This window comes from Gadus chalcogrammus, chromosome 6, assembly GCF_026213295.1.
Source record: "Gadus chalcogrammus isolate NIFS_2021 chromosome 6, NIFS_Gcha_1.0, whole genome shotgun sequence".
NCBI lineage: Eukaryota > Metazoa > Chordata > Actinopteri > Gadiformes > Gadidae > Gadus > Gadus chalcogrammus.
In genome coordinates this window covers 25,989,591-26,004,872 of record NC_079417.1, presented here as the reverse complement: position 1 = coordinate 26,004,872, position 15,282 = coordinate 25,989,591, and the positions used below count along the sequence as shown (strand labels likewise).

At 42.6% G+C, this 15,282-nt stretch overlaps 1 protein-coding gene across 2 annotated transcripts; it reads left to right on the top strand.

Moving 5' to 3' along the window:
• The first annotated feature begins 6,626 nt into the window (after positions 1-6,626).
• On the top strand, positions 6,627-13,797 carry isl1a (ISL LIM homeobox 1a). Of its 2 annotated transcripts, none has more exons than XM_056591451.1 (6): positions 6,627-6,980; positions 7,991-8,180; positions 9,187-9,446; positions 10,589-10,872; positions 11,384-11,551; positions 11,960-13,797. In XM_056591451.1, exons 1-6 carry the CDS (start codon positions 6,953-6,955, stop codon positions 12,074-12,076), a joined length of 1,047 nt encoding a protein of 348 aa, XP_056447426.1. In that variant the 5' UTR covers positions 6,627-6,952; the 3' UTR covers positions 12,077-13,797. The 2 variants fall into 2 exon arrangements, with proteins under 2 accessions (XP_056447426.1, XP_056447425.1); XM_056591450.1 differs by having other exon boundaries at positions 10,586-10,872.
• The last annotated feature ends 1,485 nt before the right edge of the window (positions 13,798-15,282 follow it).

The window sequence follows — 15,282 nt, the reverse complement described above, 5'->3', positions numbered from 1 at the left end:
TTTATACAAGCCTTCAGCTTACGACTCTTTGGGGACCTACAAAGAGTGTGTATGGCGTGGGGGTAATTTACATGCCGCCATAGATTTGGAATAAATGCATAACTAGCATTACATTTTTCAGTTTGACCATATTTGCATGGTACATTTCAAGCACAGCATGAATTACATTTAATATCTCTTCATTTAGTTTGGATGTATTTTAGCCACACATCCCTCTTTCTCTGGAACATTAGGTTCAGTAACAGTTGGGTTAGAGTTATCACCTAAAAACCTCAGGTAAATCATCCCCCGGTTAACCACGTTGACGCTCTGGATAGAAGTACCAAAGTCATCCGGTCCATTGTAATTGTAGCTTTAGCACAAAGCTATTCAGTCAAGTGCGTGCATAGAAGCATAACTCACTATTGAGCACATTGAAGGATTATATTTCATGTGGCTTCTTGATGTGTGTTGGAAGAGCTACATGTCTTGTCCATTCATATGCCAAGTCATGTGAAAGGTGAAAAGGTAAAATTGAAAATGGATATTTCCATGTTACAGATAATAAATGGTGTGAACTTGTCAACCATTGTTGATAGACTACAGATAATACAATCGCGTTGTTGCCGACTGCTACCACACACAAAGCAAGTTGTTTGCGCATACTGTCTCCTATGTTGCAGTGTGCCTGCAGTCTTGAGCCCCAGGCTATGGACAGCCCTGGAGACACCACAAGCAGCAGTGCCACCATCATGTTTAACCACACCTGACACCATCATCCTTATTGTGTCTCTCAACACGACAACACACACACACACGCACAAACACACACACGCATCCACTCACATGAGCACAAACACACAAACAGACAGAGAAGACAAGATACCCACACACAACACACACCCCACACATAACACACGACCCACAGACACGCACATGCAAACAGAGACATATACACAAACCCATGCAGAGAGAGAGAGAGAGAGAGAGAGAGAGAGAGAGAGAGAGAGAGAGAGAGAGAGAGAGAGAGAGGGAGGGAGGGAGGGAGGGAGGGAGGGAGAGAGAGAGAGACAGAGTGAGACAGAGACAGAGAGAGAGAGAGAGACAGAGAGAGACAGAGTGAGAGAGAGAGAGAGAGAGAGAGAGAGAGAGAGAGAGAGAGAGAGAGAGAGAGAGAGAGAGAGAGAGAGAGAGAGAGAGAGAGGGAGGGAGAGAGAGAGAGACAGAGTGAGACAGAGACAGAGAGAGAGAGAGAGAGGGAGGGAGAGAGAGAGAGACAGAGTGAGACAGAGACAGAGAGAGAGAGAGAGAGAGACAGAGAGAGACAGAGTGAGACAGAGTGAGACAGAGACAGAGAGAGAGAGAGAGAGAGAGAGACAGAGAAATACAGATAAAGAGAGAGAGAGAGAAAAACAGAGTGAGACAGAGAGAGAGAGAGAGAGAGAGAGAGAGAGATGGAGAGAGAGCAGCAGCAACAGTGTAGGCCGGTACTGTCGGAGCACCATCTGTCACACTGGTGTCAAGTGGCCCTTGTCTGGAATGATTAGCAAGGCTGCTGGTGCCTCAGGTGGCTGGCTATGGTGCCCAGGCTCACCCCAGCAGAGGGGAGGGGAGGGGATGGGGGGGGTGCAGGGAGATGGATGGATGGAGGGGGGTGGCCATATGGTCTGTGGGCCAGGGGGACAGACCTTGATGGACCCAAGAGAGGGAGAGACAGGGAGAGGAGAAAGAGAGAGACAGAGCCAGACAGAGACAGAGAGAGAGAGAGAGAGAGAGAGAGAGAGAGAGAGAGAGAGAGAGAGAGAGAGAGAGAGAGAGAGAGAGAGAGAGAGAGAGAGAGAGAGAGGGTGGGGGATGTCAGTAGGGTCAGTGGGGGACCTCTGGGTCCCTGACCGCTGCTGTCCAGGGAAATGTGTGATCGCGGGTGAGTTGATGTGGAAGGTTCTTGACTTGTCTGCCTTCATCTACAGGGGGGGTTCGTTCTTCAACTCTCTGGACTCAGAGGACAATTCCGCTAGGACCGACCATTGGAGCCAAACTTGGTGCTCAGGATTTTCTGTGCTCTGAGTTTTCTGAGTTTACACAATACATTGTTAGCATGCAGCCCAAATCGTCTCTGACTGGATCACGACCCATCTCGGGTCGCGACCCATCAAGAAACACTGATCTAGAGAGGAGAACAGACCATGGGGGAGAGAGTGGACCAAGTCCAGGCCAATAGTGGTTCTGAGGTGGATTTGTGGATAATCTGCATATGAAATTACACATAGGAGAATAAAATAGCAGCAATACTTATAGCGGTGCACAGACCTGTGATTGGCTAGGATGCATCATCGTACAATGGCTCGGTGAGGGGTACAGAAGAATCCCTTAAAGGGCAAGTAGCCTTCATGACTGAAGCTTCACTGTAGCTTCAAATCATCTGTTTACAGCATGCTGTATATAGATTATATGGATTTCTAATCTTCCAGATATGGTGAAGAATAAAACATAAGTAAATATTGGTGTTGTGCAAAGATGGGCTGTTATACGCAGATATAATGCATGAAGGTCCATGCCAAGACAATATTCTTAGGAAGACACTTTTTCATCTGATTTCATCAATTGCATTCATCGTTGTTTTATGATTTAACAAACAACTTTGACAGGCTACATATATTCTGCTATTTGTTTAACTTGTAAGTTGCTAATTCACTATAGTTATGTTAATCACACACAAACAGGCTACCTGTAAGTATACTATGATTAAACATACGGAAAGAATATGACACTTTTTATTATTATTTATTATTTTTGCGTTGCACACATTTTTGCATAAATTACAATGATTCAAAAAGGAAAAACTTAAGTTCGTTGTCTAGTAAGTAGTAACTAGTATTTTTCATAGAAAATACTTAATCAATTAGACCTGACAAAAAACATTGTATGCTTTTTTTTCCAAACATAATATACTTTTAAAATGGTAGATTATCAAATTATCTCGTAATCTTTTCCAAATAATACAATATCTGATTAACTTATACATTATAAAGATAATCGTTTTTAAACACAACCATAACCTTAACAGTTTAAGTAAAAACATTGAAGATTGTGGGAATGTACTTGACAAAGCTAAACATACTTGCCGTGAAGCTGGCTAAATAAGGTGTATTAGGAAATCAGAATGTTTATTGTTGTGTATAGTTTTCATGGGTGTTGGATGTCCCCAAAAAATGATATCATGGATGTTAACACTGGATACCATTTTCCTAAGGAATTTCGTCAAATGATTACTCTTAAACCTAATAGTAATCTCAGGGACTGAGCATCTTTTAGTGAATGAACCTAAGATGAATAAGGTTAGTCCTTAAACATTTTTGCTTGTTAGTCAACCTTGGGGCCTCTATGTTGAATTATTAATTGCATCAGTCAGGCATTGGAGTAGAAATGACTGACTCATTTTTGTGCAACATATTTGGCTGTTCAAATGCATTTGAGGAATCTTCTTTGGAGAAATTTCAATATTTTACAAATGCATAAAATACCTTGAAGACAATAATGTTGACTAAATTGATCGCTACCCGATTGGTTTATATGATGTCCTTTTATAGACCGAGTATAGTTGGACTTGTATAACATAATGGACTACACATGGCCACCTCCATCCATTATTTGTTAGATTATGGTAGTAAGTGACATTTTTATATTTCACGTTTTCACGTTGGTATTAACATATATGGCCCCTGTCTAGGTAAATAATTTCCATAGTAACCTTTGCTTTTGTTATGTTAAATCTGAACACATATTTCCTATTCTTATTTATCCTGCATTGGAGCCAAAAGTTACATTCGTATGAATACTATTATGGTGACTTCCGCATTCCCTTTAAATGTTGTAACGACCTCTGCATAAAGCTATTGTAGTGCTGTGGAACGAATGATATTTTCTTGGGCAAAACCCTATTTTTTGGGTCATTTTACAGTAGTTTAACTCATCAATGACTATCAAGTTGCCAAAAGTCCAGTTTCCTTCCGCTAACCAGCCATCTTCATGTCTTCTCTATACTTGTTTCCACACCCGTCTCTGAAGTTGTAGTATCTCTAAGGATCTGCTCTCCAGTGCCTGATGGTGGTACTCCGTACTGTATAACTCAGCTCTGCCTCAGCCTCGCTCTCTGACCCTTCTTCTAAATACCAGGGGGGTAGATAAGAGGAGAGCCCTGTTCTTTGATGCCTCAGTCCAGTCAAAAAGACACACACACACAAACACACACACACACACACACACACACACACACACACACACACACCCACACCCACACACACACACACACACACACACACACACACACACACACACCCACACCCACACCCACACCCACACCCACACCCACACACACACACACACACACAAACACCCACACCCACACCCACACACACACACACAAACACACACACACACACACACGCAACCACACACACACACGCACACACACACACACACACACACAAACACACACACACACACACACACACACGCAACCACACACACACACGCACACACACGCACATACACACACACACACACACACACACACACACACACACACACACACACACACACACACACACACACACACACACACACACACACACACACACACACACACACACACATAGTAAGCAAGAGAGAAGGAGGGAGAGAGAAGGAGGGAGAGGGAGGCAGAGACAGGGAGAGAGAATATTCTGCAGTTACTCCTGAAACATTGTTCTGACGATTCAGCAGGGTAAGTTGCTGGGTCTGATGCAACCATGAATCTGTCCACCCCCCCCCCCCCCCCCCCCTCAACCCCACCCTCACACGCTCTGTCATCTCAGCCTGCCTCCCCCCTCTCTCTCCCTGGGCCTGTGTCAATTCTGTGTCCAGAATTGCATGTTTTTGAGGAACATTTTTGTTGTCTTATTGCACTGTTGATGAGTGACTGTCTACAATGATGTTCAAATGTGCAGCTCAGTGGGTAGGGGCATCAAGTGGGAGATGATGTTGGAACAATAACCATATGGATCAATCAATTATTTACAAGGGTCCAGCCAAATCTCCTGCCAGGCTGCCAGTAAATATACTGTCACTGACACAGCATAGATTTACTAAGAAAGACATGCTCTATCCATCACTTCACTGCCTGTGCTACTAATTCTAATACTACTTATACCACTACACAAAAAGAAAAGAAAAAAAATACTAATAATAATGCTTATAATATTATTATAGTCATAATAATTAATACAATTGTTAATAATAATATAATATTAGAGATGATAATAGGGATCAAATTCAAATATTAATATTAATAAAAATTGTGAATGTTATGATTCTTAATATTCATAATAATCATATAGGTATATCCATCATCATCTTCATAATGATGATGAAAATATTCGTATGCGATATCCATTTATTCAGAAGCCAAGACTAGTGTATCAATTACACACTTCCTGTCCAAAAACATCTAACTCCCGTTTGATCCCATATCCCACCTGATACTCAAATCGGGACCAGTGTGTGTATTTTTCCAAGCTTTTGTTTTACATAGAAATTGATCCATACCAACAAGAAATGTTTTGACTTCAATTCTACCGACCAGCACTTGAATCAAGCCCCTTTAGACTATAGGGAGAGAGAGTGTCCTGCCTGTCTGGACCGCCCCTCTGTGTCCTGCGTTCAGGGGCTGCTGAATGGGGTGCCTGTCCTGACACAAGAGGGCGTGTGTGTGTGTGTTATAGTCAGATATAGGCCTACACGCTCACAAACCGTAGTGTGCAGGAGTCTTGCAGGACGAGCCACATTTAACATTAGGCTTTATAGGTTCGCTGTGAACGATGCGTGACCCCATATTTGATTTAGTTGTGGCACATTTGCTTACTTTCTAGGTCTACGTATGTTGTAGTGTGCAATAGGTTATAGCCAAACGTGTTTTTCACACGTTTGGCTGTAACATCCAAACAAATATGAGGGACTTCTGCACTGTGAGTGGTACCTGTTGCTGTTGAAATTTATAAGAAACAAGTTATTCAAGTTAATTAACATAAACTTCACGCAAACTCAATTAATTCATAACGATTGATAGGGCTACAGTTAAGATGTTATTCTTACCATTTAAAGATCGGCTACTTGCAATGGCATGTCGGGAAAGAAAAGTCATAAAATGTAATTATTGACTTTAATTGTTTGAAATGCCAATTTTGCAACTTTCTGAAGTCGCGACATTGTAAAGTAAAGTTAAAAAAACAAAACAGCGAACTAGGTTAGATCTTAGTGTAAAGAATAGCTTACATCTCATACAGAAATCCCCCAAACTATAGGAACACATCAACTTATAGTTTACACAACATGGTCTTCCTGCAAGTGTTCACTCCTGATACTGCTTTGAGGAACAGCTGTTCGCCTCTCCGCAGCCAATCAGCGTCCCAGAAACGTGACGTTCTGTCGCCCTACGTCAGCCCGGCCGATGCCGATAGAGGAGCTCTGAGGCTCCGAGTGTTGGAGTGAGAGATAAGCACGGGAGAGCCCCCATCACTGTGTATACTATAGGACCCAGCTTCGGAGCACAGTCACACACACACACACACACACACACACACACACACACACACACACACACACACACACACACACACACACACACACACACACACACACACACACACACACACACACACACACACACACACACACACACCACACAAACACACACACGCACACACACACACGCACACACACACACAAGCTCGCTCTCACCCACACCTCCCCGCCTCCAGCCCGCTCAAGGCATTTCTTTCCCGGCAGTGTGCAGCGCGTTGAGACCCCGTCGCTCACCCTGACAGACCGCCGGCGGCCTCACTGTCGCGGGAGGAAGAAGCGCACTAAAAGCAGGCTTCAGGAACAGTGGCACTACGTTTCTAAAGTGGACCTAACACCGCCCTACTTTCTGGACATGGGAGACATGGGGGACCCGCCGAAAAGTAAGTGAATTTCATTGTTGGGTAGCGTGAGGGAACTTGGAGAAGGAGTTGCAGTGTTGAGGATGATTTCAATGTGGCGAATTGGGAGAATATGAGATGTGTTGTTTCTCTGTTCTCTGGTGAACTTGCAGCCCACCAACTTTCTCTGAAACACTGTGATAAGTTGGTATAGGGGGCTGATTGATCTCAGATGGCATGAAAACATGAAATAATGAAAATATTACAATTTATTTATTGTTAGTATTATTGATGAGTATTATTATTATTATTATCGTAATCATTATTATTAGAGATTCAATAAGATATTATTATTATTATTATTAAGAGAAAACAAGGGTCATCCATCAGATGAACTTGTGTAGGATGTAGAATGTTTTGAAGACCAAAGAACATTCTAAAGGCTTTATTTAAAAAAATATATTTATTAGGCTACGTGATTTAGTTTGTAGAGGCTACAATAATAAACACTACCTACTAATAATGATAAGAAAAAAGAAAAGACTAGATGTGCGTTACTTCAATTGATCGTATAGGCCTAATAATAATAATAATAATAATAATATGAATAATAATAATAATAATAATAATAACAATAATAATAATAATAACAATAGCCTATAACAATTGTATATGATTATGCTTTTATCCATTATTAATATCATTATTATTATTATTATTCATACTGTTGTTGTTATTATTATTATTACTATTATTATTATTATTATTATAATTATCATCATCATCATAATCTTCCATTGCAGTAGGTTAGTAAAAGTAATTGCAGTATTGAAACATATTGTTTTTTTGGGGGGATTTATCAAATGTGCTCAAAGGATCAGCTTTTCTTATAGGTCGCAAATTGAATATTGCTTGTATTGGTATCTTTCATCGATATGAAAAATAACAAATATTCGTATCACGAATCGGGTCACTCTTTCAAAGGTTCCCGAGACGTTTGAACGGTCTTTCATTAAGCCTAATATCCTCACTAAACGGGCTCTCCTCCACAGAAAAGCGGCTCATGTCCCTGTGTGTGGGCTGTGGGAACCAGATCCACGACCAGTACATCCTGCGCGTCTCCCCGGACCTAGAGTGGCACGCGGCCTGTCTGAAGTGCGCGGAGTGTAACCAGTATCTGGACGAGTCCTGCACGTGTTTTGTCCGAGATGGGAAAACCTACTGTAAACGGGACTACGTCAGGTATAGCGTTTTTTTCTTCCACTCTATAGGAAAACAAATGGAAATGAAAATGTTGGATCAATGATAACATGGATATGTATTTCGATATATATAACCTTGATGGTTATTAGCCCGATTATGTGCCAGACGATTGGAAATGTATGTCGTAGATGTTTCTGGACATTTAAACCCATAGTATTTCTACAGCTATATTGCTTTACATTGTGTTGGAAAACGAGGCCCTTCATTTACAATATAGCGCAATATTATCCAACTAAAGTGAAACTAAACTTTGCTTCATCAGCCGCTATTAATATATATAGGCCTACAGGTGTATATTTATATGTTTATTTTATTAATCCTATATAATTGACAGGATAATTGGTCAAAAGGTATCAAAGACGAGAGTCAAATTGCTAGGCCTTATGGATTAAGGCCTACATTCTATAATGACCGAGGCCTTTAATTCAGGCGACTGTTGTCCCTGCATTGAGATCGTCTTGCTAACTGACCCACCAATGATATCCTAAAAAATAAGCACTAAAAAAAGCAATAACAATAAAGCAACAACTATGATGACCAATAAGGATCAACCAAGAAACGTATAAATGTATGGACCCTTATTAGGTCTACTTGTAGTACCTATATACAACAATCGTTACTGCTAGGCCTACTAAATAGTACTAATAAAGACAATAGTCATAACTACAGTATTAAAAAATATACATAAGCCTACTCATTCATACATAGGCCATCTCACATAACCGGAATTTTCTAATTTGTATTTGTATTATTATTGTTATTGTCATGAAGATATTATGATCATTATCATTCTTATTAGTATTCCTTCCCTCATTTATATTCTCATTCTCATTTTCATTCATAATTGTATTATTATCATCATGACGATATCATTATCAGATTCATTATCATTCTTATTATTCCTACCATGTTTCCAACTGCTCCTGTGTGCAGTTAAGGGACGCGGACGCCGTGCCTCATACCCTGTCCCTCCTCTCTCCTGCAGGTTATACGGGGTAAAGTGCGCTAAATGCAACATCGGCTTCAGCAAAAATGACTTTGTGATGAGGGCGCGCTCCAAGGTTTACCATATCGAGTGTTTCCGGTGTGTGGCCTGCAGCCGGCAGCTCATCCCGGGGGACGAGTTCGCTCTGCGGGAGGACGGCCTCTTCTGCCGAGCCGACCACGACGTGGTGGAGCGGGCCACGATGGGCGTCGGGGACCCCCTGAGTCCCCTGCACCCCGCCAGGCCGCTGCAGCTGGCAGGTACAGTAATATGGAACCGCCGTGTGCTTTGTTTTTTTTCCTTCATTTATTTATATCTTTTCATATACATATATATATATTAATATACACATATTTACTTTATATTTATATATATTCGTGTGTGTGTGTGTGTGTGTGTGTGTGTGTGTGTGTGTGTGTGTGTGTGTGTGTGTGTGTGTGTGTGTGTGTGTGTGTGTGTGTGTGTGTGTGAGTGAGTGAGTGAGTGTGCGTGTGCGTGTGTGTGTATGTGTGTGTGCTCAGGCGCGTGTTCGTTCAAGCGCGGGTATCTGCAGGGGTTAGGCGTGTGGTTGCGTGTACGTGTTAGTGTGTGTGTGCGTGTGTGTGTGTGTGTGTGTGTGTGTGTGTGTGTGTGTGTGTGTGTGTGTGTTTGTGTGTCTTCGGGATATGATTATACTTATTTTTAAGAAAAACTATGCTTCTATAGAAGATCTTATGGACCTAATTGGGTTTTTTTGAATTGTAATTCAGAGGCCCCGGTTGCATAGAGATAAGAGGGGGTGAACTGAATGACGGAAATACACAAGGTTATCACTGCTGGAGGAATGCACAGATACGCTTGGTTCAGAAGCCAGTTTCTTGATCAACACTCAACACGCCATTCCACACACACTGTAGTTCAGCCCAGTCTTGGTCGTATGAAGTCCAGGCCTGCAGCAGTGTTGGTTTTGCACTGGTATGTGCATGGGTTGGTTATCTCCAATGTGTGCCTTTGGCGCGACTGAACGATATAGCTGATGAAGGCCTCCAACGGGGCTCGTAATTTCACAGCCATACTGCTGGAAAGATAGTGCTAGGAAAGCCTGTGTTCGATCCCCTGCTCATCCTGAGTGTCGAGGCGTCCCTGAGCAAGGCACCTAACCCGGACGGCTCCCGACGAGCTGGCCGTCGCCTTGCGTTGTTGCCAACGCGGTCGGTGCGTGACTGTGTGTATGAATGTCAGGCAATATTGTAAAAGGTCTTTGAGTGGCCACCGGTCAGAAAATCGCTGTAGAAGTGCAGTCCATGTACACTTCAAGAAAAAATAAATTTGCTCCTTTGCTCTTTCTAAAACTCTGATTAACTCTTTTTATCCCTTTACCCTCCCCACTCCACTTCCATCCCCGCTCGTTTCCAAACAGCAGAGCCAATCTCCGCGCGCCAGCCCGCGCTGCGGCCCCACGTGCACAAGCAGCCGGAGAAGACGACGCGCGTGCGGACGGTGCTGAACGAGAAGCAGCTCCACACGCTGCGGACCTGCTACAACGCCAACCCACGGCCCGACGCGCTCATGAAGGAGCAGCTGGTGGAGATGACGGGGCTCAGCCCGCGGGTCATCCGGGTCTGGTTCCAAAACAAGCGCTGCAAGGACAAGAAGAGGAGCATCCTGATGAAGCAGCTGCAGCAGCAACAGCCCAACGACAAGACGGTACGGAGGAAGAGCACTGAATCAGAATCAGAATCAGAATCACTTTTCTTACTTGAACGAGTACGCAAGAGTGCAATTATTAGTATTGTTTCCTCAACAGCCACATAGCAGCAATAAAACAAGATAAAGTAAAGAAAGATAAGTAAAAATAAAAATAGCAAAAGTGGTCTTGGTACCAGGCAGGGTGGATTCTAGTGCAAAAATGCTGTGCAAATGACAGATGTTACGTTATAACTATGTGGATGTTATGTTAAAGCAGTTGTAGGCACAGTAGTAGTATAGAAGGTTCACCTCGTTGAAAAAATAGGATCATCCGGTATGGAGAGCTCGTTTTATGGTTATAAACGCGTGCGTAAAGTCTTGAGTCTTGACTTCGTTGAGGCGTTAAAGACAAGCTCGCAATGCCACGGGTGAGCTCTCCCGGCACACTTTGATGACACGATATTGTGTTGTGAGCTTATAATGGTGAATATTGTTCTTGATATTCTACCATTCCCATGACTCTTCATAGAACATCCAGGGGATGACGGGCACGCCGATGGTGGCGGCCAGCCCGGAGCGACACGACGGTGGTCTGCAGGCCAACCCGGTGGAGGTGCAGAGTTACCAGCCGCCCTGGAAGGTCCTGAGCGACTTCGCGCTGCAGAGTGACATAGACCAGCCTGCGTTCCAGCAACTGGTGAGCAGCCCGCTACTCTCTCACACACACACACACACACACACACACACACACACACACACACACACACACACACACACACACACACACACACACACACACACACACACACACACACACGCACGCACGCACACGCACATAACCGCGCACGCACGCGTACACTCACACGCGCACACACACACACACACACACACACACACACACACACACACACACACACACACACACACACACACACACACACACACACACACACACACACACACACACATACTCCTGAAGACTTCACTTTGGAAGCAGGCCTGCACCCCTATACAACGACACAAAGAGGACGTTGGTGTAATGTTATAAGGCTTACGGTCGCCGTGTTAAAACTTTAAAATTATTATGTTTTTTATTTTGTCTCAGGTCAACTTCTCGGAGGGAGGTCCGGGGTCCAACTCAACAGGGAGCGAAGTGGCGTCCATGTCATCCCAGCTTCCAGACACGCCAAACAGCATGGTCTCGAGCCCGCTAGAAGCGTAGGGCTGCAGGGCAGTTCGGCTGCCCCTGACCTCTGTCTGAGGAAGAGGAGCGTAAGGGACGGGGAGAGACTCGAAGGACCCTCCGAGGTGTCCACTTCTTCTTCTTCTTCTTCTTCTTCTTCTTCACTTCATTCGAAGACTGTGTACTTCTCCGACTGCACGAAACCTCTTTATAGCGACGCAACCCCACCGGTTGTCAATTTTTACACTGTGAAGACAATCCTAGGATTTACTACTCCGACCACATGGCCAGCCCGCAGCGCGACGGTTTTTGCAGAGCAGCCTGCAGCGAGTTGCTGAGGAGAGGGAGCACACCGCCTGGTGTCTCGTGTCTGATACATGGAACCACGGATTTTCCTTCGACCTGCAGGATTGGTGCTGCTGCTGCAGCAGCTGCATTTGTCTGGTGAAAGTTTTGCCAAAAGAGAAGACAGATGTCAACTCCGTCAGTAAATTCATAGGACAAACAGGAAAAACAATCGAACACACTTTGTTGTGTGTGTTCACGATTTAACGTAAGTGGCACCAATATTCGAAAAGGCAAACAAAAAAGAGTTCTCCACGAGGAAGACTGATTCATTTTTTTCTATTATTATTATTATTATTGAAGAGCTCGACCAGATATGACTCTTGGAATAGGTCTAAATATGTGAGGGAATCCCATGCTTTTTCGCTCGAATTGCATCGTTTCCTTCAACGCCCCACTAATAAAGCATTGCAACAAGGTATACCTCTATTCTGCCACAGGCTTTGTGGGCAATTCGTGTGTGTTAGTGTCCGTCCAAGGTTTTTTTCTTTCCCAAAGATGTGTATAGTTCTAAGTTAAAGACGAATACTGAAAATGCGTTTTTGTTTGTGCTTGTGCAGCAAATTATTTATTATTTATTGTCGAATTTACCACTTTTGTGTAATTTTCTTAATTGAAGTAAAACAGAAGATTGTACTGCGGCCTCAGACGTGTCTATCCGAATTTTGTGTCTCGTCCTATTTTATAATAGCCTGTATGTGGCCTCATCGAACGGATAGGTTAATGGAAGGCCTAGGTCATTCATTTGTTCACCACAACCGTCCTACCTTCAATCATTCAAAGGCCTTCAAACATCTTTACATCTTAAACAGTAGGCCTATACAGTCATGCATGTCTTGTAGGCAGATGACTGGATTACAGGCAACTTCTTGTAGGCAAAAGTGAATAGGCATAATAGCCTCCCATTTGATTGGGTTTGGGCCAAGAAGACAAAAAACACCTGATAAACAATGCTCGTTAAGATCTTCCTGCGCGCGATTGTGTATAGCTTAAACCTGTGGTAGTTCAATATTTAAATGTTGAACAATACCAGGAATGTTCTTATAGGTAAACTCACCCGAGTCGTAGCTACACAGTGCTAAACAAATATGATCAAATTCAATGAATAGCGTGTGTCCGAGTCTGAGCTCGAACACGGTGGCATCGCCAGACTGTTGAAAATTGATTTTACGAAACTGGCATACTTTGTCCTGGTAAAATGTAGGTCGTTTATTTACCACTCGTTCAAATGTACGACGGGAAGCTTTCAACGAGTCCATTTGAGAATGTGACACGGTAGAAAGTTGACCCTGACCCCAAAAGACACAGATCAAAATGATGCACATTTCACAAGAAAAGTAGTAAACATGAACAAAAAAATGACAGAACAAACAAAATGAATTACTTATGGCAACTAGAGACCTCTAGAGACTTCCTCCCGTGGCTCTGCTTTCCGCTCACCTCCAAAGTGTGCAATATATCGTTAAGATGCATATGGGTGATTGTGCAATGATGCGTCCAGGTAGTTTATGGGCAGTCCGACGCCAGTGCATGGAGGACACCCAGTCAAATGGGATGGCTCCAGCCCCCCACATCTCTGAACAGGAATACGCATGGAGGAAATAACAATATGAAATACAATCTATCGTACCTTTTTTTTATCTATTTATTTATTTTTTTCTTTCTTCATTCTGTTACTTAATACATGTCTTTCATGCCTCTTTCCCTCTTTTTCTTTCTTTCTTTCTTTCTTTCTTTCTTTCTTTCTTTCTTTCTTTCTTTCTTTCTTTCTTTCTTTCTTTCTTTCTTTCTTTCTTTCTTTCTTTCTTTCTTTCTTTCTTTCTTTCTTTCTTTCTTTCTTTCTTTCTTTCTTTCTTTCTTTCTTTCTTTCTTTCATTCTTTCAATCCCTCCTTCTTTCTTTCTGCTGTACCATCATACATATGTGTTGATCATGTTTATTCGAATGGGTCACAATATGTGCAGAGATGTCCAATGAAAGGAGGGCCACAGGCGCTCAGATCTGTTCATCCCATTCTGGCAACGATGACATTACTATCACTGTTCATACTGACAGATGGCACATAGTATGGCTCATATTCAGGAGTTCTCTCAAGCTCTCTCTCTAGCTCAGCTCACACACGTACACACTCTTCCTTTTCTATAACTGCAAACCTGTCACAAGGGCCATGTTGAAAGAGCTATGCATGCTATTGTAGTATTTGTATGATATTGTATTCAACTCTTGTGTGTTGTGCATGTCAGGCTAGCCGCCATAGCTTTACTCAGATACATATGTTATATAATCGTAGGTCATCTGTTTAGCGATGTGTTTGCTGTTGGGGTTTAATTTATTTTTAGTTGGTTTCTTTGAATGGTATTGGGGATATACTGGCATGTTTTCTTTCCTAGTTGGCTGTCTTGTATAGACAACCCTATTGCTTGATTTGTCTTTATGATGATTTAGTATGATATTTCATTACAATGTCTTTCCATTGTTTTTGGCATTTGTAAATTCACTGTCCTTTGGTGAAAGCTTTTGCGTAAGTTTAAAGGACTAAGCATGTCTGACTAAGCAGAGAGTCCAAATAAGAACGTACTGGTAGTTTGTTTTGATTGAAATTGCTGCAGCATAAAATAGAAAGCAAAATGGATCAAACTGGTAGACTATGCTTAAGGGATCAACAATAACCCCTGCGTTAAAAAAAAGAAACAATAGGGAGGGATGATTGATTCATCTCTGATCAAAAGATGACCAATATTGCAAAACTGTTTGTGTTATAGCACTGTTGTTGATATAGCATTGCATACAATATCAGAGGAATTAAGCTAAGTTGCAAAGAAATGGCTAAGACACATGAGTGTATTATTATACGCTGCACCAATTCGAATGGAAGTTTCACATATAATTTGTTGAGTCACG

Bases quoted from the DNA above. Each gene is read 5' to 3' on its own strand.
- isl1a (XM_056591450.1), top strand. From the start codon at position 6,953: ATGGGAGACATGGGGGACCCGCCGAAAA. The intron at 9,447-10,585 runs GTACAGTAATAT...GTTTCCAAACAG, and splicing joins CAGGCCGCTGCAGCTGGCAG to CAGAGCCAATCTCCGCGCGC. The intron at 11,552-11,959 runs GTGAGCAGCCCG...ATTTTGTCTCAG, and splicing joins AGCCTGCGTTCCAGCAACTG to GTCAACTTCTCGGAGGGAGG.